At 43.9% G+C, this 26,474-nt stretch overlaps 1 protein-coding gene across 1 annotated transcript in view; it reads right to left on the reverse strand.

Moving 5' to 3' along the window:
* FLACC1 (flagellum associated containing coiled-coil domains 1) overlaps positions 1-17,550 on the reverse strand; it is a 38,745-nt gene extending 21,195 nt beyond the window's left edge. Inside the window, exons 1-7 of the mRNA XM_055574774.1 lie at positions 17,199-17,550; positions 9,997-10,183; positions 9,430-9,504; positions 6,777-6,825; positions 4,940-5,073; positions 3,063-3,156; positions 631-692 (exon numbers count right to left, since the gene is read on the reverse strand). Of these exons, the coding sequence (XP_055430749.1) occupies positions 631-692; positions 3,063-3,156; positions 4,940-5,073; positions 6,777-6,825; positions 9,430-9,504; positions 9,997-10,109 (527 nt within the window). The 5' untranslated portion in view covers positions 10,110-10,183; positions 17,199-17,550. The remainder of the gene's footprint in view (positions 1-630; positions 693-3,062; positions 3,157-4,939; positions 5,074-6,776; positions 6,826-9,429; positions 9,505-9,996; positions 10,184-17,198) is intronic.
* Positions 17,551-26,474: the final 8,924 nt, after the last annotated feature.

A 26,474-nucleotide genomic window follows, 5' to 3' on the forward strand; every position in this document is an offset into this window, starting at 1 on the left:
TATGTGGAAATTCTCTGTACTTTATGTTTTACTGTGAATCTAAAAAATAGTCTATTAATAAGCAAGTTAATTAATTAATTTAAAAAAATTAAAAGCAAGTTTGCAACACTTATGAGGACTTCTCTCCAGCAGGACTAAGAAAGGGACTTTGTGGGTCTTCACTTTCACACAGACAACACATTTTCTTTTTCTTCCCCTTGGTTTGTCTCTGCAGCTCTGGCTCCTGCCCTCCCATACTTTCTTCCCATTTTGCCCAGCCTTGAGCTAGCAGCCAAGACAGTTAGAGAAGAGGGGAGGAAGAAGAGGGGGGCAGGGAGAGACTGGGCTGAGAACAATAGTAGTTTACCACGGAAATCTCATAGAGAACTGAAAATTGTTTCTTCTTAGCAATCAACTGAAAGGGAGATTATAACTGAAATAACTGGATGATAAAGTACAAAGTCAGGAATAACCTCTGTGCTATGTTTCAGTGGCCTCAGATCGAATCATCCTGCTCTCCAAAGACATGTCTCTTATCTACCCCTCCCCCCTTGCGACCCCATTGTCTGAAATCCCAGTGAACTGAAATCTCGCAAGGATGCAGGAACCTTAGGACCTGCAGTATACAGGAACTTGTGCCAGAGAGCATACCTCGTCTTGCTTTCAAAGTTCTTCTGCATCTCAGCACAGCGGAGATCCATTTCATTAGAGAGCTGGAAATGAGGCCAGGCCAGTATTAACAAGACAGGAAGGAGGACCCCCCCTCCCACTTCAACTTGCAACTTCTGAGAAGCCTTCTCATTCATGGGGTACCCCCCCACTCCCTTCACCTCTCCCACATAGTTACTGAAGGAATGAAACAATTCTTGCCTCTGTGTTAGTTGGTTGCATGGGAACCATTCCTTTCACTGTTTTGTTTTGTTTTGTTTTGTTTTTCTCTTTGGCTGGATGTAATCTCTATAAGACTCTTGAGAGTCCCTTGGACTGCAAGGAGATCCAACCAGCCCATTCTGAAGGAGATCAGCCCTGGGATTTCTTTGGAAGGAATGATGCTGAAGCTGAAACTCCAGTACTTTGGCCACCTCATGCAAAGAGTTGACTCATTGGAAAATACCCTGATGCTGGGAGGGCTTGGGGGCAGGAGGAGAAGGGGACGACAGAGGATGAGATGGCTGGATGGCATCACTGACTCGATGGACATGAGTCTGAGTGAACTCCGGGGGTAGGTTATGGACAGGGAGGCCTGGCGTGCTGCGATTCATGGGGTCGCAAAGAGTCGGACACAACTGAGTGACTGAACTGAACTGAATCTCTATAAGGTCATGGCCTTTGGATTTGGGGAATGTAACTCAATTGAGCAATCATTTATTGTGCAAAAGGCTTGACCTGGAAACATCAAACAGGCCTAAGACTCAGGCCCTGTCTTCGATGAACTTAAAGACCATGTTAATAAGTCCTTAGCAGAATGACTGTGTTTCCAGAGGCAGGGAGTGCTCAGTTGCAGGTGACCCTCTGTTCTAACACATTGGGTCCTCTGGCTGGTGTCTCAGGAGGAATGGACACTGCCAGCTGGGATAAGGGTTGGGGGGCCAGGACTTCTCCCCTCTGTGCAGTCGCATAACAATGTGGGGCGTGACGGGAGGAATGTGAGAATTACAATGTGAAGTCTCTCCATCGAAATAATCTCTAAATATGTCTTCAGTAGGGCCAGTGTTTTGAAAGTGTGTGTTTTGCCCAATAAACCACCAAGGATGAGTTGAGTGATCTCATGCAAATTATTTAACTTCCTGAGTCTCAATTTCCTCTCTGTAGAAGGTGACCACAAAAACAAGGTTTTCAGAGAAGTACAGGGATGAATCACCAGAAGGGAAGGTCTCAGCCTGAGTCCTAGGCTGGGTCTCTATAGGATTCAGACACACCTGGGGCTGCCTTCTGGGAAGTCACCCTTCACACGTGGGTTCCAGTAACAGCAAGCATGGCACAGGTTGGGGGTGGGGGAAGGAATGAGCGGATGGGAAGGAGATGTAAGTGTCGCTCTGGTTTATCACTCCAGCTCAGGACACCAGGCACCCCTGCTTGGGGTGGGGAAGAAGAGTCCGTGATAAAGCAGATGGTAAAATCTAAAGGGAGTGTCACCACAAGCCCCAGGAGACACGAAGAGTGCAAACTGAAATCAACAGATTTGGGAGAGTGGGCTTCAGCAGTTTCAACAGCAACAGGAAGTGGGACTGGAGGCTTCTGGATAGTTTTTGAGTGAAACTAAAATACTGGTCATGCTGGTGCCATTAGCAAGAGTTTCAGCAAGGTCTGAAATTAATCTCACCACACGGCATAGTAGGCTCTGGAGGAAATTGCTGGTGCCCCCTAGTGGAGCAACCCACTCCAGTACTCTTGCCTGGAAAATCCCATGGATGGGGGAGCATGGTAGGCTATAGTCCATGGGGTCGCAAAGACTTGGACACGACTGAGCGACTTCACTTTCTTTCTTTCCTAGTGGAAAAGATAGTGGCATTGAGCATGCCAGAGATGCCCAGGGAGCTCCTGGAAATTGACTTAGGCCTGAAGATCAAACCAGTCAGTCTCGAAAGGAAATCAACCCTGAATATTTATTGTAAGGACTGACACTGAAGCTGAAGCTCCAATAATTTGGCCACCTGATGCGAACAGCCAACTCACTGAAAAAGACCCTGATGCTGGGAAAGATTGAGAGCAGGATGAGAAGGGGACGACAGAGGATGAGATGGTTGGGTGGCATCATCAACTCAATGGACATGAGTTTGAGCAAGTTCTGAAAGATAGTGATGGACAGGGAAACCTGACATGCTTCAGATAAATGGGATTGCAAAGAGTTGGACATGACAGTGACTGAACAACAATTAGAGGAAGGACTTGAGTTCTTGGCAATTTTGGATGAGGATGGAGTCAGAGAAATACGATGGGGTGACCACAGTCTTATCTGCAGAGCTGTTGTTTGGGCAACCTGGCTCCATGAGCCAGGGACTTGGCCCCTTGCCTGGAACATAGCAGGTGATCTGAAGCTATTGGTCTTTCCCTTTCCCATAGCTCACTCAAGGACCACTCACCAATTTTTGGGCAGAACGATGGTCTCTGTTCATTTGCTCTATGATCACTGTCAGCTCTGAGATCTGTTCTTTGAGGTCAGCAATGATATCAGTCCTGCGGGACAAGTAACCCATCACCCACAGAGCTTCCAGGCTGTGCCGGCCAGGGCTCTCCCTGAGCATGGCTGGCCGGCCGGGTGAGAGCCAGGCTGTGTTCTGCACTTCCTCCATCATCATGGGGTGGGGATGCAGGGGCAGGGGGTGGGCTGGGAGAAGGAAATTTGGCAGTAGGGTTGTTGAGCTCAGACACAGCCCTTTTGGGTAGACTGGCAGAAGCGAGTAGGGGTAATTTGGTGACTCACTAGATTAGAAGAGAAAGAGCAGGATGTCAGAAATCTATTAGGGTTTGACCTTGACTCAGTAAAGATAGTTGAAATGGAGGAGGGAGAAGATCAGAGGATTAGGAAATGAGTTGAGGGGAATAGAATTGATGCTGACAGTGACTCACAGACAAGGAATGTGCTGGAAACAGGACAAAGAAGGGATTGAAGAGTGTGGCTTGCAGAATAGATTATGGATTTTTGTGTTTCTGGAAGAAAGTGAAAGTGTTAGGCACTCAGTTTTGTCCAACTCTTTGTGACCCCATGGATTGTAGCCCACCAGGCTCCTCTGTCCACAGAATTCTCCAAGCAAGGATACTGGAGTGGGTTGCCATACCCTTCTCCAGGGGATCTTCCTGACTCAGGGATTGAACCCAGGTTTCCTGCATTGCTGGCAGACTCTTTACTGACTAAGGGAAGACCTGAATGGCCTTCATAGACAAGGAATGGGCTGGAAACAGGATAAAGAAGGGATTTTAGAGTGTGGCTTTCAGAATAGATTATGGATGTTTGTGTTTCTTGGGCCTCCATGAAATCTGTAAGATTATTTATGAAATCTGTAAGATTATTCCAGAGAAGGCAAAGGCACCCCACTCCAGTACTCTTGCCTGGAAAATCCCATAGATGGAGGAGCCTGGTGGGCTCCAGTCCATGGGGTTGCTAGGAGTCGGACACGACTGAGCGACTTCACTTTCACTTTTCACTTTCATGCACTGGAGAAGGAAATGGCACCCCACTCCAGTGTTCTTGCCTGGAGAATCCCAGGGATGGGGGAGCCTGGTAGGCTACCGTCTATGGGGTCACACAGAGTCGGACACGACTGAAGTGACTTAGCACAGCATAGCATAGTAAGATTATTCAGCTCTCTTTGGTTGTGCTGGAGTAAACAGGGTGGCAGGCAGTGCAGCAGAGATGAGGTCCTTAATTCAACAGGTCGAGAAAAGAAGAGAGAGGATGTAGGAGGAGATGGGGAAAGAGGAGATATGAGTTAGAGATTCAGGAGTTAGAATGAGAAGGATGTGGGGACTGACTTTATATGGTCCTGGAGGATGGGGAGTAGGTGAGCCTTGAATGACAGAGGGGGTGGCATAGGTTCAACTGGAATGGAATCAGGCCAGAGTCTTACACACCACATCTCTCAGAGGCATTAGTGAGTGTTATCTTTGGACATAAGGAAAAAGATGCAGACTCGGGCCTCCCAGAAGTCCTGACTTTACTCTCAGTTCTCATTCTTCAAATTCAGACCATTGTATGAGTATTTCATCTACTCATTACCTTCAGGAACAACTACTCTCCTTTAGGATGAGTGACACCAACCCAGTCATTTTCCAGATCAGCTGCCTGACTCATCCGTCCATCCTCCTGACTCCAGTGGGCTCTGAGCAGAGAGATGGGTGCAGAGAGGTGCCAGCACAGGGCTGAGTGTAGGGACACTGTGGACTGGGCGTCAAGTGAGGGTTTGTCCTTGGGACAGGAGAGGAGAAGTCTGGGGAGCTGGAGGGAGCTCAAGGGCATTACCTGGAAATTTTGACTTTGTCCACGTCCTCCGATTCTGAATGTTTTTTCCTATCAAACATCTCATCTCCCAAGGTGACAGAAATCTGCTCCCTGTTCCGAACGAGGCGGTAGCCAGGTGATAAGTTTATCACTTCCTGGGCATCAAGGTGGAATGAGAGGTCATATTGCAGACTTGGAGTGTTGGGATTGTTCCAGTATTTCTCTAGGGCCTTACTCACATCTTAGACCCACAAGGTGGGGTGTTCCCCCGTAGCCTCCCCCAGTTCCCTCTCTCCTGAAACCAAGTTGCAAGACTCAGCTGGTCCCTGGGTGTCCCCATAGGCTTCTCAAACCCAACATGTGCAAAACCCAGACACTGACCCCTGCTCCCCACTCTGCCTCTGACCCCTGCTCCTCTTCTGCATTCTCCTTCCAGATGCCAGGAGGCAGCTGGGCGTTGTGGACGCTGCTCAGGTTTTGTAATTAGATGGGCCTGAGTTTAAATCCTGACTCTGCCACTAGCCACAGTTATTCAGCATCTCTGAGCTTCAGTTTGCTTATCAGAGAATGAAGATAATAACTCTTCATCAAAGGCCTTTTTTGATGAATAAACAAAATAACACATGAGAAAATATCTAGCACAATTATGAGCAAAACAAAACAAAACCCTCAAAATTCTAGTCAGCTCCACCAAATCATTCATCTGGGCAGGGCTACCAACCAGTGTGGACCAAGATAAGATGTATGGTCTTTTTTAAAAAAGATTTTTTGATGTGGTCATTTTTTTTAATAAAAAAAGTATTTATTGAATGTGTTACAATATCGCTTCTGTTTTATGTTTTGTTTTTTTGGCCCCAAGGCATGTGGGATCTTAGCTCTGTGACCAGGGATCGAACCTGCACCCCCTGCACTGCAAGGCGAATTCTCAAGCACTAGACTGCAAGCTAGTCCCAGATGTACTGTCCTGAGTTGTGCAGGACACCCTGTAGCATCTGTTACCTCCTAACTCTACCTCAACCTCACCCTCTCTTCACTACACCCCTGCCCTTCATGTGGTCCAAGGCCGCTGTCATCTTGCTCCTTGGCTCTGGTGATCTCTTCTCAGTTGGCCTCTCTGCCTTTAGTCTGGCTTCCCTAAAGTTCATCATCCTCTCCACCTAGAGGGCTATCGTAATTTTGTTTATTTTTTTCCTGACCATTAAGAGACTGTGTGATCTTCATATAAGACAGGCGGAGCAGGGGAAGAGAGGCAAGGAAAACAGATGTAAGCAGAGAGCGTATAAAGGGCCAATAATACCCCACGGGAGGGCATTTTCTAAAACTGTAAACCTGACCTGTGTCAGACCCCTAAAGGCTCCCAGACACCAAGAGGACTAGGTCTAAACTCCCAGGCAGGTGTCATGTCCTTCTGGGTTTGGTCCCATCTCTTTCTCCAGCACCCTCCTGTCCCTGCTCCTTTCCTCTCATCCTCCCATCCCAGCTCCCCTCAGGTGCCCTAGTGGTCTGTCCCCTTGTCTTTGTGGGTTCCCAAGTGCAGCAGAGGGTTTCCTGCATCTGGGCTTAAGCTGTTCCCATGGTGTGGACTGATTGCCACCATCTGGTTTCTGTGGGAGACTCGCCTCACCCTACACCCTACAAGGCAGCAGAAAGTGGTAATTAAATGCCTTCTCTGGGATCTGGCTGAGCTGAGTTCAAGTCCTGGTTCCACCCCTCACCAGCGACACATTAAATGTGATCTTGATAGAGGCTCCTCAGGGGATCATTGCACAGATTCAAGGAGGTGAGTGTGTGTAAAAGATCTATGTCTTCACATAGCAGGTCATGTTAGCCCCACTGCCCTCTTCCCAGTTTTACTCACATTAGGTAATTTATTGCTCTCCTCTTGTTTTCCTAAATGGACTTTCATTCTGTAAGAGAAGGGCATGCTCAGAAAGCAGTCGGGTAAAAAGGAAGGTTGGTACACAGATTGCGATGAAATGATGGGTAGTAAAATAGTAGGAAATCAATCCATCACTAGCCTAATAGTAGAACCATTCTGAAAACAAGGGCCCAGAAACTTGATATGAAGATCCAAGCACTCTCCTATGAGCCGGTGCCTAAACTTCAAAGCCCATGCTTTTTAGTGACATCCTTGCTGTGTCTGCACAACTGCCTTTCTTCCTGTTTGCACTGGGAATTGGTGTTCTGGGAACCTGAAAGTGCTCAGGGTTAAATAAATTCCGGGTAAGCAAAGTGTTACTGTTCTGAGACCTGGTGTTAACCCTGATTATAATTAATATTTTTTTCCAGATACAGAAACATGAGCATAGGGTCAGGTACTCAAGTGTCATAAGAATATTTACAGGGGAGCTTACCTGGGATGTTGGAAGAGTTGAGTAAGAGTAACTAACTTCTGCTATGGTGGCAAGCAACACACATTGGATTGTGTCACTCTTCTCAGAATCCTCAGATGGCTTCCTATGTGTTATGCACTAAATTGTGTCCCTCCATAATTCACCACATTAAAATCCTAGCACCTGCCATCCCAGAATGTGTGACTGTATTTGGATTTACGAACTTTAAAGAAGTGACTGAGTTAAAATGAGGCCATTAAGGCGGGCACTAATACCATTTCCTGGTGTTCTTGCAAGAGAGATTAGGACACACAGAGAGAACCCTGGATGTGCACGCACAAAGGAGAGACCCGGTGAGGGGGCGGCAGAAGGGCAGCCATCTGCAAGCCAGGGAGAGAGTCCTCACCAGAGATCAACCCTGCCAGCATCTTGATCCTGGACTCCCAGCTTCCAGAACTATGGGACAATAAATTTCCGCTGCTTAAGCCACTTAGTCTGTGGTTTTCATTGTGGTGGCCCCAGGAGTGAATACACCATCCCTTTTGGAGTGAAAATCAAAGTCCTTATAGTGGCCAGCACACTTCCCTGTGAGTTTCCTACTGTTATTGTAACAAATTACTATGAATTTAGTGGCTTAGAACAACATCTTGTTATGTTTAGTTCTCAAGTCAAACTCTGAAACGGATCTTCCTGGGCTAAAATCAAGGTGCTGGTCCGGTTGTCTTCCTCCTGGAGGCTCTGGGGAAGAATCTATTTCCTTGCCTTTTCCAGCTCCTAGAAGCTGCCCCTACTCCTAGTAGCCTCGTCCTCTGTCTTCAAAGCCAACAAGGTCATCACTCCAACCTGTGCTTCTGTTGTCACATCTCCTTCTCTGACACACTGACTTCCTCTTTCACAGGAAAGGAACTTTCCTTTTATATTAAGTCCACCTTTACATTACATCCTGGATAATCCAGCATGATCTGTCAGCTGCTGAGCAACCTAATTCCATCCACCACCTTCATTTCCCCTCAGCAAGTAACAGAACAAAGTGATGGTTTCCAGGGATTAGGACGTGGACTTCTGCGGGGAGGTAGGGGGCTGATTGTTACTCTACTGACTGCGTTCAGCATCTCTGCAACTTCTTTGAGCTCATTTCCCTGCACTCTCTCCTCCCTTCCTCCACTGGCCCCACGTGGGCCACTTTGCTTTCCAGGAAAACATCAGATGTGCCAAGCAAATTCCTACCCAGGGCCTCTATATTCACTGTTCCCTTTGCCAGGAGTGCTTGACCCCAGTGGTCAGCGCAGTTCCTGCTGACCTCTTACCCAGGGATTGCCCTGATCTCTCTGTGCAAAATTACAACCCCACCCTCACCATCCCCTCCTCCCTATGCCTGCGCTGTTTTTTCACATAGTGCTTGCAGTGTTTGGATGGATTTACATGTTCATAGTCATCTCCCCAGCCCTCCCCACTAGAATGCAAGTCCAGGAGAGCAGAGACTTTGCCGTGTTCATTGCTGTCCCCCTGCACCTGACTCAAAGTCTAGCAAATAGTGAGTGAGTGAGTGAGTGAAGTCGCTCAGTCGTGTCCAACTCTTTGCGACCCCGTGGACTGTAGCCTGCCAGGCTTCTCTGTCCATGGGATTCTCCAGGCAAGAATACTGGAGTGGGTTGCCATTTCCTTCTCCAAGCAAATAGTAGGTGCTCAGTAAATGGTTTCCAAATAAATAAGTAAATAGAATACAAAGTTTCATGCAAAGGCCTAAACCAAAATTACACAAGATAAGCTTATAAATGTGAATGAAAATTTTAATTGGTGAATAAAAACAGAGCTGCAATTTACAGAAATCCTTAGACATAGTAAAGTAATCAAGAAAAAGATGAGTGCACGCTATAAATTCGTGGGAGGCTTTTGGTCAAGGACGTGCATTCAACGCTTTTAGGGCAGGGAGGGGCTCTCTGGGGCACCCTGCTGAGAATTCCTTGGAAGTGACTTTGAAAGCAGTGAGGGCAAAGGACCACAGAATCCACCTGTAGGAGCTGAGGTTTGGAGGAAATCCCAGTGCGTTCCGGCATTTCTCTGACACACTTGGGAGCAGTTACCTCAAGTCAGGAAACGTTGTAAAGGCCTAGAAGTGGGATTATTTTATTCACATACCTCAAACCGTTCCTGTCCCATGGACGTGAAAATACTTACTTTGGGGAGACAACAGGTTTTGTTATCGGTTGGGCATAATTTTGTTTTTTTCCAGCTGGAGGAAGAGGAGAGAGCCTGACAGTGAAAAAGGAAATCATGAGAAAGAGAAAATTGGAAATTCAGGAACCTGCGTTGGCACTCTCAGGTAAGGGAGACCCCCACAGTAACCCCAAGTTGGAAGACACGGTCTGCCAATGGGAATCTTTATAGCCAGGATGGTCTGGGGAACCTCAGGCCAATGATCCTGGCACTTGTTCACTGACCAGGGGTTCCTGGGCTGAAGTCCTCTAGTTCTAGAAGCTCTTTGACCTGTATCGGGGAGGGGTCCTGCCATGGCCCTTTCCCTCCTGTGCTTACTCTGCAGATTCCTCATTGAAACCACACTCCGCCCCAGCTGCCCTGTCCAGAGTGCTGTGCAGCCAACAGGTCAGTAAAGCCGGGCTTTCTGGCCACTTTGGGATTTTGCTGCCAGGCTGACTGTTTTGGAAATCTTGTGAGAGAAAGATGGCTGCCCCACTCCACAGAACCCAAGCCCTCAGGCCACACTCCATCCTGGATAATCCTTACTTGGGCTTCACTGAGGAGGTCTTGCTTGGTGGCTGAGGGGTCTTGATTAGCTTTCGTGGCCCCAAGTTCCAGGGATCCCAGCAGGTGCAGTAGACGAGGGGGTTGGGGTACATGGCAGGTCAGGGGCTGTCTTGGTTGCTTGGTCAGGAGGCCCTCACCGAAGTCGGAAAACAGCAGCAGAGTTACACTGTTGAGAGTCAGAGCAACAATGCTTAGAGACGAATTGGGAAGAACCCAGGGAAAGGCCAAAGCACAGATGACAGATTCTGGAAGCTGTCAATGTGGTACAGGGTCTCGAACACAGCACCTTGGCCTGTGTTCACCTCTGGCCACCCAGGAGATCCGACTTGAAAGCCGTTTAACGTTTGATGTTGTTGTTGTTTAGTCGCTCAGTCATGTCCGACTCTTTGCAACCCCATGGACTGCAGCCTACCAGGCTCCTCTGTCCACAGGATTTCCCAGACAAGAATACTGGAGTGGGTTGTCATTTTCTTCTCCAGGGGATCTTCCTGACCCAGGATCAAACCTGCATCTCCTGCATTGGCAGGAGGGTTCTTTACCACTGAGCCACCTGGGAAAGAGTTGCTGAGTGCTTACTATGAGCCAGATCCACAAAAAGTGATCAGTTATTGTTATGCCAGCTTTACAGATGAGGATAGTGAGGCTCAGAAAGGTAACGGAGGTAGCAAGTCACAAAGGTGGAAACAAACACAAGTCTATCTGATTCCTGAGCACTTGCTCTTCCCTCAGATCACACTAAATGCCTGTAACAGGTAGGTCATGCGTAGCCCTTCCTAGAAAAGCAGCTCTGTTACTCAAATTACAGTGCAAGAGAACCTTTCAGGTTCTCTTTCCTGGTCACTGGCCTGAATTGCACAGCCAAAACTCTTCCTTCTTGGCTTCATAAAAACAAAAAACTCTGTAACAAAGGTTTGCATGAAAAACTATCAGATAAACATGGAGGCTTGATCATACTTGTTTATCTTCTTTCTTTTCCAGAACTTCACTAAAATGAGAGTACAGATTAAGAGATGTTTAATTCCATGAGAACAGAGAGAAGGAGAGAGGAGATAATACTGCACAATGATGTCCATACGGGCTCGGCACTGTGACTCCCTCACTTAGTGCACCATAGGAAACTACAGCTTATGAGCCTGCAAAGGATGTACAAACCAGCGGAAGCCAGTTTCCAGGAGAAAGCCCCCCAAGATGCAGGGTTGGAACTGGTCGATTATCTGATGTTTCGGATGGGTATTCGACATCTGTTGGAGCACATGGTAGGTCAAATAGTGTTCCTTCCCCTTTCTCCCCTGCCCCATGTTCTAAGTAAATATGTTACCTTACATGCCAAAAGGGGCTTTGTAGCTGTGATTAAGGATTCACCTCAACCATAGTTTTTTCTTTCTTGTTTTTATTTTTTATTAAAGTATATTTGACATACAATATATTCAGTTCAGTTCAGCTCAGTTGCTCAGTCGTGTCTGACTCTTTGTGACCCCATGGACTGCAGCACATCCAAGTCCAAATTCAAGGCAGTCCAAGTCTTCTCCAACACCACAGTTCAAAAGCATCGATTCTTTAGTGTTCAGCTTTCTTTATAGTCCAACGCTCACATCTATATATGACTACTAGAAAAACCACAGCTTTGACTAGATGGACCTTTGTTGGCAAAGATATGTTTCTTTTTTTTTTAACATGCTGTCTAGATTGGTCATAGCTTTTCTTCCAAGGAGCAAGCGTCTTTTAATTTCATGGCTGCAGTCACCACCTGCAGAGATTTTGGAGTCCAAAAAAATAAAGTCTCTTACTGTTTCCACTATCTATTTGCCATGAAGTGATGGGACCAGATGCCATGATCTTTGTTTTCTGAATGTTGAGTTTTAAGTCAACTTTTTCACTCTCCTCTTTCACCTTCATCAAGAGGCTCTTTAGATCTTCCTCGATTTCTGCCATAAGGGTGGTGTCATCTGCATATCTGAGGTTGTTGATATTTCTCCCAGCAATCTTGATTCCAGCTTGTGCTTCATCCAGCCCAGCGTTTCTCATGATGTACTCTGCATATAAGTTAAATAAGCAGAGTGACAATATACAGCTTTGACATACTCCTTTTCCTATTTGGAACCAGTCTGTTGTTCCATGTCCAGTTCTAACTGTTACCCCCTAACCTGCATACAGAATTCTCAAGAGCCAGGTCAGGTGGTCTGGTATTCCTATCTCTTTCAGAATTTTCCACAATTTGCTGATATCCACACAGTCAAAGGCTTTGACGTAGTCAATAAAGCAGAAATAGATGTTTTCCTGGAACTCTCTTGCTTTTTCAATGATCCAGCAGATGTTGGCAATTTGATCTCTGGTTCCTCTGTCTTTTCTAAATCCAGCTTGAACATCTCGAAGTACATGGTTCACATACTGTTGAAGCCTGGCTTGGAGAATTTTGAGCATTACTTTGCTAGCCTGTGAGATGAGTGCAACTGTGCAGTAGTTTGAGCATTCTTTGGCATTGCCTTTCTCTGGGACTGGAATGAAAACTGACCTCTTCCAGTCCTGTGGCCACTGCCAAGTTTTCCAAATTTGCTGGCATATTGAGTGCAGCACTTTCACAGCATCATCTTTTAGGATTTGAAATAGCTCAACTGGAATTCCATCACCTCCACTAGCTTTGTTTATAGTGATGCTTCCTAAGGCCCACTTGACTTCGCATTCCAGGACGTCTGGCTCTAGGTCAGTGATCACACCATCGTGATTATCTGGGTCCTGAAGATTTTTTGTATAATTCTTCTGTGTATTCTTGCCGCCTCTTCTTAATATCTTCTGCTTCTGTTAGGTCCATACCATTTCTGTCCTTTATTGAGCCCATCTTTGCATGTAATGTTCCTTTGTTATCTTTCATTTTCTTAAAGAGATCTCTAGTCTTTCCCATTCTATTGTTTTCCTCTATTTCTTTGCATTGATCTCTGAGGAAGGCTTTCTTATCTCTCCTTGCTATTCTTTGGAACTCTGTATTCAGATGTTTATATCTTTCCTTTTCTCCTTTGCATTTAGCTTCTCTTCTTTTCTCAGCTATTTGTAAGGCCTCCTCAGACAACTATTTTGCTTTTTTGCATTTCTTTTTCTTGGGGGTGGTCTTGATTACTGCCTTCTGTACAAATCATGAACCTCTGTCCATAGTTCTTCAGGCACTCTGTCTGTCAAATCTAATCCCTTGAATCTATTTCTCACTTCCACTGTATAATTGTAATGGATTTGATTTAGGTCATACCTGCATGGTCTAATAGTTTTTTCCTACTTTCTTCAATTTAATTCTGAATTTGGCAATAAGGAATTCATGATCTGAGCCACAGTCAGCTCCTGGTCTTGTTTTTGTTGACTGTATAGAGCTTCTCCATCTTTGGCTGCAAAGAATATAATCAATGTGATTTCGGTTTGACCATCTGGTGATGTCCGTGTGTAGAGTCTTCTCTTGTGTGGTTGGAAGAGGGTGTTTGCTATGACCCGTGCGTTCTTTTGGCAAAACTCTGTTAGCCTTTGCCCGGCTTCATTCTGTACTCCAAGGCCAAATTTGCCTGTTACTCCAAGTATTTCTTGACTTCCTAATTCTGCATTCCCATCCCTTATAATGATGAGGACATCTTTTTTGTGTGTTAATCTAAAGGGTCTTGTAGGTCTTCATAGAACTGTTCAGCTTCTTCAGCATTACTGGTTGGGGCATAGACATGGATTAATGTGATATTGAATGGTTTGCCTTGGAAATGAACAGAGATCATTCTGTCATTATTGAGATTGCATCCAAGTACTGCATTTCGGACTCTTCTGTTGACTGTGATGGCTACTCCATTTCTTCTAAGGGATACAATGTATTAGTTTCCAGTATACAACCCAGTGATTTGACAATTTTATACATTATAAGCTAATAAAAGTCTAGTAACCCTTTGTCACATGCAAAGTTATTACAATGTTATTGAGAATATTCCCTATGCTATACATTATATCTCTATGATAGTTATTTTATAACTGGAAATTTGTACCTCTTGATCCTCTTCACATATTTTGCCCGAGTTTTTACCCCTCATCTTTCTGGCAACCACTTTGTTCTCTGTATCTATGAGTCTGTTTCTGTTTTGTCTTGTTTGTTCATTTGCTTTTTTTTTTAATTTAAAAAAGTCATTATTAAGGTTTTTGTTGAAAATAACTCATGTTCAAAAGGAAAGGCCAATATGGTGTGTTATCAGAATAGAATAAATCAGAGTTGATTGGCTGGTTAAAAAGTTATATGGAAAAGTTGAAAGGAAACTGAGTTTTAAGAGAGTGTAAATAACTAAAATATTTTAAAATGTTATATTAAAATTAGAAATTTTATACTAAAGATATACTAGAATATACTGGAATGTTTGCAAAAATGAAAAAGGGTGCTTTGTTTTTTAGATTCCACATATAAGTGAAATCATACTGTTTGTCTTTCTCTGACTTATTTCACGTGGCATAACAGTCTCTGCTGCTGCTAAGTCGCTTCAGTCGTGTCCAACTCTGTGCGACCCCATAGACAGCCTCCTACCAGGCTCCTCTGTCCCTGGGATTCTCCAGGCAAGAACACTGGAGTGGGTTGCCATTTCCTTCTCCAGTGCATGAAAGTGAAAAGTGAAGTCGCTCAGTCATGTCCGACTCTTAGCGACTTCATGGACTGCAGTCCACCAGGCTCCTCCGTCCATGGGATTTTCCAGGCAAGAGTACTGGAGTGGGGTGCCATTGCCTTCTCCTAACAGTCTCTAGGTCCATTCATATTATTGCAAATGGCAAGATTTCATTCTTTTTTTGACTTAGTAATATTCCATTATATCCATCTTCACAACATTGTTTACTAAAATTTCCCTTGGGTTTTGGAATCAGTTGGGTCTGATTTTGCACAGGAAATCTGCTTATCATCTGTGGGACCCCAATAAATGTACTTTCATGAGTCTCAGCTTCCTCATCGGCAAAATGGGGAAAAAATTCATGTCTCCTCACTGGGCTTTCGGGCACATGAAATGAGACCATGTCAGGAAAGTTCTCAGCACACTGCCTTGCATACATTAGGGTTTCAAAAACTGGCAACTGAGTTTAGGAACATTATGAAAAAGGTATTTTGTTTACAGAAGCTTTTATTCCTAAATTTATGGGAGAATAGGCTTTTTAAAAAATATGTGTTAAATTGAATTATGTTCATTGTAAAGAAAATAACACAGAAAAGCCTAAGTAAAAATAACCCAAAATACTAGCATCTAGAGATGACCACTGGAAATATTTTGGTGAGTGCCCTCTAGAATTCTCTTTAGTCTAGAGAAACTGATGCATAATTTTCTATAAATGAAAGCAAATTCTACTTACATCCTAGATATGCCTTTTTAAACACATAGTTGGTAACTATATACATATACAGTCATAGAATTATTTTTAAACTTAAGTTTACTGTGGAGAAATTTTTAAAATGTACAGAAGTAGACAAAAGAGTACAGTGAACTCACACGTATTGTCACCTAGCTACAATAACTAGCAATTTATGGCTAGTCTCTTCCATCTTAGCTCACCTTTTTAAAAATTGGAGAATAATAGCTTTACAATGTTGTGCTGGTTTCTGCTGTACAACGTGAATCACCTGTAAGTATACATATACACCCTCCCTCTTGAGACTCCCTCCCCTCCCCCAGCCCACCCCTCTAGGTCATCACAGAGCACTGAACTGAGTTAACCCACTTTTCTAACACTAGATTATTTTAGAGCAAATTTAAGGCAAATCTATAATTCTAATTATTTAAAACAAACCTTTTAAACAAGACTGAGGACTTCCTTGGTGGTCCAATGGTTAAGAATCTGCCTGCCAAAGCAGGGGACACAGGTTTCATCCCTGGTCCAGGAAGATTCCACGTGCTGCAGGGCAACTAAGCCCACATGCCACAACTACTGAGCCCTCACGCCCTGGAAGCCATGCTCCACAACAAGAGAGCAGCCCCCGCTCACTGCAACTAGAGAAAGCCCACGTCAGCAACTAAGACCCAAGCGAACCAAAAATAAATAAACAAACGAAAAAAAGCCTGAAATTTGTTTCTATATTATCATGACTTTGTAAATTTCTCTTTTATGAATGTACTCATTTATATTTTTAGCTAGTTTTGTATTAATAAACATTTGCTTGTTCCTTTTTTCCCGATGATGAGCAATGCCTTGGTGCATATTCTTTTGCTCTTAAAAAGTAAAGGCCTCCAAATACCCATGGGAATGATACTCCAAATTATTAACAACTAGTAAGACAAGGCTATGGAACAAGCAGAATAGTTGAGGGTTATGGGGTGGAACAGGGTGATAGAGGACCCCACTCCCATCCCCACACCAGGTAGTAACCACTCACTGAATCCTGAGGAGGTCTGGGGGTGCCAGGACAATTGTGGAGGTAACCAAGGAGGCAGGCATGACATTTGAGGGGCTTGAACAATGTATATGCACAGCCAGTATGGCAGTATTTTTATATTTCAATAACTGTGCATACAAGCTAAATGTCAGCCCTCTGCCTTCATATTCCCCCAAGAGGGAATCACTGTTAACAGCTTTTTGGGTATCTTTCCAGAAATATTCTATAATATTTAAAAAGTTTTTACATAAACAAGAACACACTTTACACACTACACCATGCCTTGCCTTTTTTGGTGTATGTATATCTGGACTTTCCAGGTGGCTCAGTGGTAAAGAATCTGTCTGCCAGGCAGGAAACTCAAGTTTGATCCCTGGGTTAGGAAGATCCCCTGGAGAAGGAAATGGCAACCCACTCTAGTATTCTTGCCTGGGAAATCCCATGGACAGACGAGCTTGGCAAGCTACAAATCCAAGGGGTCACAAAACAGTTGGACACGACTTGGCAACTAAACAACAGCAGGATATCTAATAGATATTTCCATATCAGCACGGATAGATCTAATGCATACACAGTGGCTAGATGTGCATTTTATGACTCTAAGACTATATGGGTGTGTGTGTGTGTTTTAGAATCTTGCTCCTCATTCTTTTCCTTTCCTATATCTCTTTCTGATGATTTTACCCAAGACTTAGTGCACTGAATGTGCCAATTGGTGACCTTATAGTCACCAGTGAGCAGCTGAGCCTCCAGAAAGGTCACTGGTTAGCATTAACAACCAGAACAAAAAAAATTTTATGAAACATCTTTCCAAAGAGCTTACCTTGGACTTCCCAAAGATTTGTTTTCCCCATGTAGTTTCTTTTCAATTCAAGAGTCTTAAAGTCACCATAAGGTTAGAGAAACTCTTTTCATCAATGCAAAATCAGAATTAATTTTAGGTCAAATCCGGAGGGTTCCAGGATGCGAGACTGTAGTGGTCATTCCAAGTGATTGAAATGCCAGAGCAGAAAATCCACAGTTTTCCAGGGAATCCAAAGTCTTTCACAAAGGCTGACCTGGCATGAGCATGAATTTCCCTTCTGAAGACAACCCAGTTTGAGTCTTTTAGTATTGCAATGTAAGTCAAATTAGAGGAGAGAGTCACCCCTTCACTGAGACTCTCTTGTGAGAGTTAGAGTTGTGAGATTTTTCCTTAGCAGATGGTGGGGGAAGGTTTGTTTCTTTTATTGCTATGGAAACAGAACGGCAGCATCTCATTGGCTCAGGCCCTCAGCTCTTAAGAGAGAAGGCTGGAGAAGCAGCCATTAAGAAATTCTCCAAGATGTGAGACAAGATATGTTTAAGACAAACTACCAGAGGAAACAGAATTAAGTAGCACTCCTAGGCTTAGTAGGCTGTGGCAGGATCCGTGATGGGTTTTAAAGTCTTATCATTTGCTCACAGAAACCTAAAACTCTAAAGCAGGCACTTTCTTCCTTGAATTTCAGGCTTTGAAATCTGTTAAAGTGCCAGTCTTCCGGGGCAGGAGTCCTTTTCAGTTACCAAGAAGCTCAGATTTTTTGCCAGAAAGAAAACTGCTTTTACTCATTACACAGAAAAAGAAGCTTGTTTATCAAAGACCAGTGGCTTTTATTTTTATTCTACTGCACCTCACTGTATTTTACACATTTTATTCTAAAAATTGCATGAAATAATATCCTTATTACATACTATTTTATCTTTCTTTTTAAAATACTTTAAAATTTTTACTTATGTTTAAAAATTATTTTTAAAATTTATTTTATGTTGGAGCAGAGTTGATTAACAATGTTGTGTTAGTTTCAGGTATAGAGCAAAGTAATTCGGTTATGCATATACATATGTCTATTCTTTTTCAAATTCTTTTCCTATTTATGTTATACAGAATACTGAGCAGAGTTCCCTGCGCTATACAGTAGGTCCTTGTTGATTATCTATTTTAAATGCAGTAGTGTGTACATGTGAAGACCAAACTCCCAATCTATTCCTTCTTTTAACTATTTTTAACAATTCTTCTAGTTAAAATGAAAGCTGATTATAAATCTACCTTATTGATTTCATGATTCGCTGATGAGTCATATGCCAAAGCTTTTAAAACATTGCTATAAGCTCATCCATTCATTCTACTCCATCAGTTCAGTTCAGTTCAGTCATTCAGTTGTGTCCGACTCTTTGCGACCCCATGGACTACAGCACGCCAGGCTTCCCTGTCCATCACCAACTCCTGGAGCTTGCTTAAATTCATGTCTATCGAGTCGGTGATGCCATCCAACCATCCCGTCCTCTGTCGTCCCCTTCTTGTCCTGCCTTCAATCTTTCCCAGCATCAGGGCCTTTTCCAATGAGTCAGTTCTTTGCATCAGGTAGCCAAAGTTTCAGCTTCAACATCAGTCCTTCCAATGAATATTCAGGACTGATTACCTTTAGGATGGACTGGTTGGATCTCCTTGCTGTCCAAGGGACTCTCAAGAGTCTTCTCCAACACCACAGCTCAAAAGCATCAATTCTTCGGCACTCAGCTTTCTTTATAGTCCAAACTTGTTGGGGGCCAGCGTGAGGTACTCCGCCCATGGCAAAGGTCATGAGGAAGGAGGCTCGACATACGCAAAGTCGGGATCGAGCCTCAGGAGTCCCCCTGGAAATCCTCGAGCATCTACCCCCATAACCAGAGCCTGCCTACTTTACTACTTTGTGCTCTCACCTACACCTCTGACTTTACGGGGGGCTGTCCCCCACCACCTCTTTTGGAGAAGGAGTTAACCTAGAGCTCCAGTTAGTGAAAACTCCTGGGCGTGACAAGAGTGTTTTAACCTACAAACTCCTCTGAAGGTTCTCTGGCCTGCCTGACAGGCTTGTCCGGCCACATGTGATTGCTCACAGCCTCCCAACTGTGAGAGGCACGAGATGCTTTAAACCTTCTAAAAACAGGTTCCTTAGAAAAGTTAGAAAACTATTAGTATAAGTATAATGGGCTGATTAGAAATTGTATTGGTGAAGGGTTTTTCATTTGTTGAGCCAATGTTTGTTGCTAAGTCTCCATATCCCCTGCCCTTACATACGTTAATGAATATATAGAAGAAATAAGTGTTAACCTTTGATATTAATCACGTTAGACCTTAGGCTAAGTAAATTCTTTCCTTAACTAAAACCCACTACACCCTCACCCTATAGGAATGTAACTTTGTTTGGGTGGCGTCTGTTTTAAGAATAATCACCCCTGGAGAAATAAGTGTCCTGGTTGACTGACTGCTGTCACAAGGAGAGGGTCATAAATTGTCAGCAGGCCCCCTGGCCAGAAGATGATGTAACACCCCTAAGACCTCTGTATACATTTGTATGAAGCACCTGACTTTGATAAAAGTCAGGATTGCTGACCCCATGTGACTTTTGTATAACACCTCAGTGTATAAGAGTAGACCATGGAAAATAAAGAATTGGGATCAGTTTCTCGAAATACTGGTCTCCCCATGTCACTCTCTCTCTCACTCTGGTGAGTCTCCATCTGGAGCGCGTAGAACCCGCCATGTTTACTAATTTTGCCTGGGCTTCTAAGATCTGACCGGGGAGGCCACAGTGTCTCCTCTCCTTCGGGAGAACGGAAGGACGCCTGCGGCCTACGTAAGTGGTACAAGCTTCTTGTCTTGAAGTTTTATCGGTCGCCTGCGTAAACCAAGCTACTCAGCCTCTTTTCTCCACTGAATTTTCCTACTGAGCTATCCTCATTGTATTACTCTTTACATCTTTAATTAATATCTAATTGAAGCTATTGTATCCTGATCCTCACCGACGCCATCCCCGCTTCGAATACCCTGGATCAGCCGGGGCTGGACCCCGGCACAAACTCACATCCATACATGACTACTGGAAAAACTATAGCTTTGACTAGAAGGAACTTTGTCAGCAAAGTAATGTCTCTGCCCTATAATATGCTGTCTAGGTTGGTCATAGCTTTTCTTTCAAGGAGCAAGCATATTTTAATTTCACACATGCAGTCACCATCTGCAGAGATTTTGAAGCACCAGAAAATAAAGTCTTTCACTGTTTCCATTGTTTCGCCATCTATTTGCCATGCAATGATGGGACCAGATGCCATGATCTTAGTTTTCTGAATGTTGAGCTTTAAGCCTGGTTTTTCACTCACTTCTTTCACTTTTATCAAGAGGCTCTTCAGTTTTTCTTCACTTTCTGCCATAAGGGTGGTGTCATCTGCCTATCTGAGGTTATTGATATTTCTCCCAGCAATCTTGATTCCAGCTTGCGCTTCATCCAGCCTGGCATTTCTCATGATGTACTCTGCATATAAGTTAAATAAGCAGAGTGACAATATACAGCTTTGACATACTCCTTTTCCTATTTGGAACCAGTCTGTTGTTCCACGTCCAGTTCCAACTGTTGCTTCTTGACCTACATACAGATTTCTCAAGAGGCAGGTCAGGTGATCTGGTATTCCTACCTCTTGAAGAATTTTCAGTTTGTTGTGATCCACATAGTCAAAGGCTTTGGTGTAGTCAATAAAGCAGAAGTAGATACTTTACTGAAACTCTTTTGCTTTTTTGATGATCCAGAAGATGTTGGCAATTTGATCTCTGGTTCCTCTGCCTTTTCTAAAACCAGCTTGAACATCTGGAAGTTCATGGTTCACATATTGTTGAAGGCTGGCTTGGAGAATTTTGAGCATTACTTTGCTAGCCTGTGAGATGAGTGCAATTATGCAGTAGTTTGAACATACCTTGGCATTGCCTTTTCTTTGGGATTGGAATGAAAACTGACTTTTTCCAGTCCTGTGGCCACAGATGGATTTTTCAAATTTGCTAGCATATTGAGTGCAGCACTTTCACAGCATCATCTTTTAGTATTTGAAATAGCTCAACTGGAATTCCATCACCTCCACTAGCTTTGTTTGCAGTGATGCTTCCTAAGGCTGACTTGACTTTGCATTCCAGGATGTCTGGCTGTAGATTAGTGATCACACCATTGTGGTTATCTGGGTCATGAAGATCTTTTTTGTATAGTTCTTCTGTGTATTCTTGTCACCTCTTTTTAATATCTTCGCTTCTGTTAGGCCAATATCATTTCTGTCCTTTATTGTGCTCATCTTTGTATGAAATGTTTCCTTGGTATCTCTCATTTTCTTGAAGAGATCTCTAGTTTTTCCCATTCTATTGTTTTCCTCTATTTCTTTGCATTGATCACTGAGGAAGGATTTCTTATCTCTCCTTGCTATTCTTTGGAACTTTGCATTCAAATGGGTATATCTTGCCTTTTCTCCTTTGCATTTAACTTCTCTTCTTTTCTCAGCTAGGCAATGGCACCCCACTCTAGTACTCTTGCCTGGAGAATCACAGGGTGGAGGAGCCTGGTAGCCTGCAGTCCATGGGGTTGCTAAGAGTCGGACAGGACTGAGCGACTTCACTGTCACTTTTCACTTTCATGCATTGAAGAAGGAAATGGCAACCCACTCCAGTGTTCTTGCCTGGAGAATCCCAGGGACAGGGGAGCCTGGTGGGCTGCCATCTATGGGGTCGCACAGAGTCAGATATGACTGAAGTGACCTAGCAGCAGCAGCAGCAGCTTTTCTCAGCTATTTGTAAGGCCTCAATTTTGCTTTTTTGCATTTGTTTTTCTTAGGGATGGTCTCAATTACTGCCTCCTGTACAATATCATGAACCTCTGTCCATAGTTCTTCAAGCATTCTGTCTATCAGATCTAATCCCTTGAATCTATTTCTCACTTCTACTGTATAATCATAAGGGATTTGATTTAGGTCATATCTGCATGGTCTAGTGGTTTTCCCTACTTTCTTCAATTTAAGTCTGAATTTGGCCATAAGGAGTGCATGATCTCAGCTACAGTCAGCTCCTGGTCTTGTTTTTGCTGACTTTATAGAACTTCTCCATCTTTGGCTACAAAGAATATAATCAATCCGATTTCGGTATTGATCATCTGGTTGTGTGCATGTGTAGTCTTCTCTTGTATTGTTAGAAGAGGGTGTTTGCTCTGACCAGTGTGTTATTTTGGCAAAACTCTGTTAGCTTTTGCCCTGCTTCATTTAGTATTCCAAGATCAATTTGACTGTTACTCCTTACTCCTGTTACTCCCTGGTATCTCTTGACTTCCTACTTTTGCATTCCAGCCCCCTATCATGGAAAGGACATCTCTTTTGGGTGTTAGTTCTAGAAGGTCTTCATAGAACTGTTCAACTTCAGCTTCTTCAGCATTACTGGTTGGGGCATAGACTTGGATTACTGTGATATTGAATGGTTTGTGTTGGAAATGAACAGAGATCATTCTGTCATTTTTGAGATTGCATTCAAGTACTGCATTTTGGACTCTTTTGTGGACTATGAGGGTTACTCCATTTCTTCTAAGGGATTCTTGCCCACAGTAGTAGAGATAAGGGTCGTCTGAGTTAAATTCACCCATTCCAGTCCATTTTAGTTTACTGATTCCTAAAATGTTGATGCTCACTCTTGCCCTCTCCTGTTGACAGCTTCCAATTGACCTTGATTCATGGGCCTAACGTCCAGGTTCCAATGCAATATTTTTCTTTACAACATCACACTTTACTTCCATCACCAGTCAGATCCACAACTGGGTGTTGTTTTAGCTTTGACTCCATCTCTTCATTCTTTCTTGAGTTATTTCTCTACTCTTCTCCAATAGCACATTGGGCACCTACCCGCCTGGGGAGTTCATCTTTCAGTGTACTATCTTTTTGCCTTTTGTACTATTCATGGGGTTCTGAAGGCAAGAATACTTGCCATTTCCTTCTCCAGTGGACCATGTCTTGTCAGAACTTTCCATCGTGACCTGTCCATCTCGGGTGACCCTACATGACATGGATCATAGTTTCAGTGGGTTAGACAAGGCTGTGGTCCATGTGAGCAGTTTGATTAGTTCTCTTTGATTGGGGTTTTTATTCTGTCTGCCCTCTGATGGATAAGGATAAGAGGCTTATGGAAGCTTCCTGATGGGAGAAACTGACTGAGGGGGAAACTGGGTCTTGTTCTGATGGGCAGAACAAAAACTAGTGGAGGTGATGGAATTCCAGGTGAGCTATTTCAAATTGTAAAAGATGATGGTGTGAAAGTGCTGCACTCAATATGCTAGCAAATTTGGAAAACTCAGCAGTGGCCACAGGACAGGAAAAGGTCAGTTTTCATTCCAGTTCCAAAGAATGGCAATGCTAAAGAATGCTTAAACTACTGCACAATTGCAGTTATCTCACAGGCTAGCAAAGTAATGCTCAAAATTCTCCAGGCCAGGCTTCAACAATACATGAGCTATGAACTTCCAGATGTTCAAGCTGGTTTCAGAAAAGGCAGAGGAACCAGAGATCAGATTGCCAACATCCGCTGGATCATGGAAAAAGCAAGAGAGTTCCAGAAAGACATCTATTTCTGCTGTATTGACTATGCCAAAGCCTTTGACTGTGTGGATCACAATAAACTGTGGAAAATTCTGAAAGAGATGGGAATACCAGACCACCTGACCTGCCTCTTGAGAAACCTGTATGCAGGTCAGGAAGCAACAGTTAGAACTGGACATGGAACAACAGACTGGTTCCAAATAGGAAAAGGAGTACGTCAAGGCTGTATGTTGTCACCCTGCTTATTTAACTTATATGCAGAGTACATCATGAGAAACGCTGGACTGGAAGTAGAACAAGCTGGAATCAAGATTGCCGGGAGAAATATCAATAACTTCAGATATGCAGATGACACCACCCTTATGGCAGAAAGTGAAGAGGAACTAAAAAGCCTCTTGATGAAAGTGAAAAAGTTGGCTTAAAGCTTAACATTCAGAAAACTAAGATTATGGCATCTGGTCCCATCATTTCATGGCAAATAGATGGGGAAACAGTGGAAACAGTGGCTGACTATTTTTCTGGGCTCCAAAATCACTGCAGATGGTGACTGTAGCCATGAAATTAAAAGATGCTTACTGGTTGGAAGAAAAGTTATGACCAACCTAGACAGCATATTAAAAAGCAGAGACTTTACTTTGCCAAGAATGGTCCATCTAGTCAAGGCTATGGTTTTTCCAGTAGTCATATATGGATGTGAGAGGTGGACTATAAAGAAAGCTGAATGCCCAAGAATTGATATTTTTGAACTGTGGTGTTGAAGAAGACTCTTGAGAGTCCCTTGGACAGCAAGGAGATCCAAACAGTCCATCCTAAAGGAAATCAATCCTGAATATTCATTGGAAGGACTGATATTGAAGCTGAAACTCCAATACTTTGGCCACCTGATGCAAAGAGCTGACTCATTTGAAAAGATTCCGATGGTGGGAAAGATTGAAGGCAGATGGAGAAGGGGATGACAGAGGATGAGATGGTTGGATGGTAGAACTGACTCAATGGGCATGAGTTTGAGTAAACTCTGGGAGTTGGTGATGGACAGGGAGGTCTGGCGTGCTGCAATTCATGGGGTCGCAGAGTCGGACACTACTAAGCGACTGAACTGAACTGAACTGAGTGACTGAACTGAAGTGAACTGAACTGATGGGTGAGGACATGCTCAGTGAATCTTTAATCCAATTTTCTGTTGATGGGCAGTGCTGTGTTCCCTCCCTGTTGTTTGACCTGAGGCCAAACTACGGTGGGGGTAATGAAGATAATGGCGACCTCCTTCCAAAGGTCCCATGCATGCACTGCTGCACTCAGTGCCCCAACCCTGCAGAAGGCCACTGCCGACTCACGCCTCTGCAGGAGACTTCTGGACCCTCATGGACAAGTCTGGGTCAGTCTCTTGTGGGGTCACTGTTCCTTTCTCCTGGGTCCTGGTGTGCACTAGGTTTTGTTTGTGCCCTCCAAGAGTCTATTTCTCCAGTCCTGTGTAAGTTCTGTCAGCTCTATGGTGGAGTTAATGGCGACCTCCTCCAAGAGGGCTTACTCCATTCCCAGGTCTGCCGCACCCAGAGCCCCTGCCCTTGTGGCAGGGCACTACTGACCCGTACCTCTGCAGGAGACACTCATACACTCAAAGGCAGGTCTGGCTCAATCTCCGTGGGGTCTCCTGGTGCACACAAGATTTTGTTTAAGCCTTCTGAGTGTCTCTGGTGGGTATGGGGTTTGATTCTAAATGCAATTTTGCCTCTCCTACCATCTTGCTGAGGCTTCTCCTTTGCCCTTGGATGTGGGATATCTTTTTTTTTTTTTTGGTGGGATCCAACATTTTCCTGTCGATGGTTGTTCAGCAGCAACTTGTAATTTTGGAGTTCTCGCAGGAGAAGATGAGGGCATATCCTTCTACTCCGCCATCTTGTACTTACTATCTATTGTGTGCCAGGCACTGTTGTGAGGTGTGGAAGATACTTCAGTTCCCCTGATCCAAAGAGCTTAGAGACTAGTAGGGAAACAGACAATTAATAAATTCAATAAAAGCACAATGAAGCTTTTGTTGAGGGCCTTACCCCATGTCCTGGGAGTGGATAGAAAAGATCCCTTTCTAATTTAATGAATCAGGCAGTAGTTTTAACTAGAGAAAGAATTTAACTAGCTTTGCATATTAGAAAGATAAGTTTGACTGCAGCGTAGACCAACAATTGGAGGGGCCATGGGAGGAAAACTGGTTAGGAGTCTGTAGCAGTGGCCAAATGAGACCCAACAGTAGCCTCAACTAGGGAGAAGCAGTGGAGATGGAGAGAAAGAGGACACTATAGGGCTTGGTGATTGAAGGAGAAGGAGGAGGCGGTGATGATTCCTGGGTCTCTAGCTCAAGCAATTGAGTAGATGGTGGGGTCATTTATCAAGATGGGAAAGTCTGGGGAACAAACAAGGTCAGGGAAAAAGGTCATGATTTCTTAGATGGTTGAGTCTGAGGTGCCAGGAAGACATCCAAGTGGTGAGGTCTGTTACAGAGTTTGTTACATGTTTGGGGTGTTCAAAAGAAGAGTCTGGGCCAGAAACACTTGGAGTCTTCAAAGTAGATCATATTTTAAGCCAAGGCGGTGGATGAGATCATACAGGGAAAGGGTGTGTGTAAGAAGAGAAGAGGGTCTAGAACAGAGCCCTGAGAAACAATATTTATGACAGCATTTCTCAAACTGTGGGCCATGTATTAGTTAAAATATGT

Source organism: Bubalus kerabau, chromosome 3 (assembly GCF_029407905.1).
Source record: "Bubalus kerabau isolate K-KA32 ecotype Philippines breed swamp buffalo chromosome 3, PCC_UOA_SB_1v2, whole genome shotgun sequence".
NCBI lineage: Eukaryota > Metazoa > Chordata > Mammalia > Artiodactyla > Bovidae > Bubalus > Bubalus kerabau.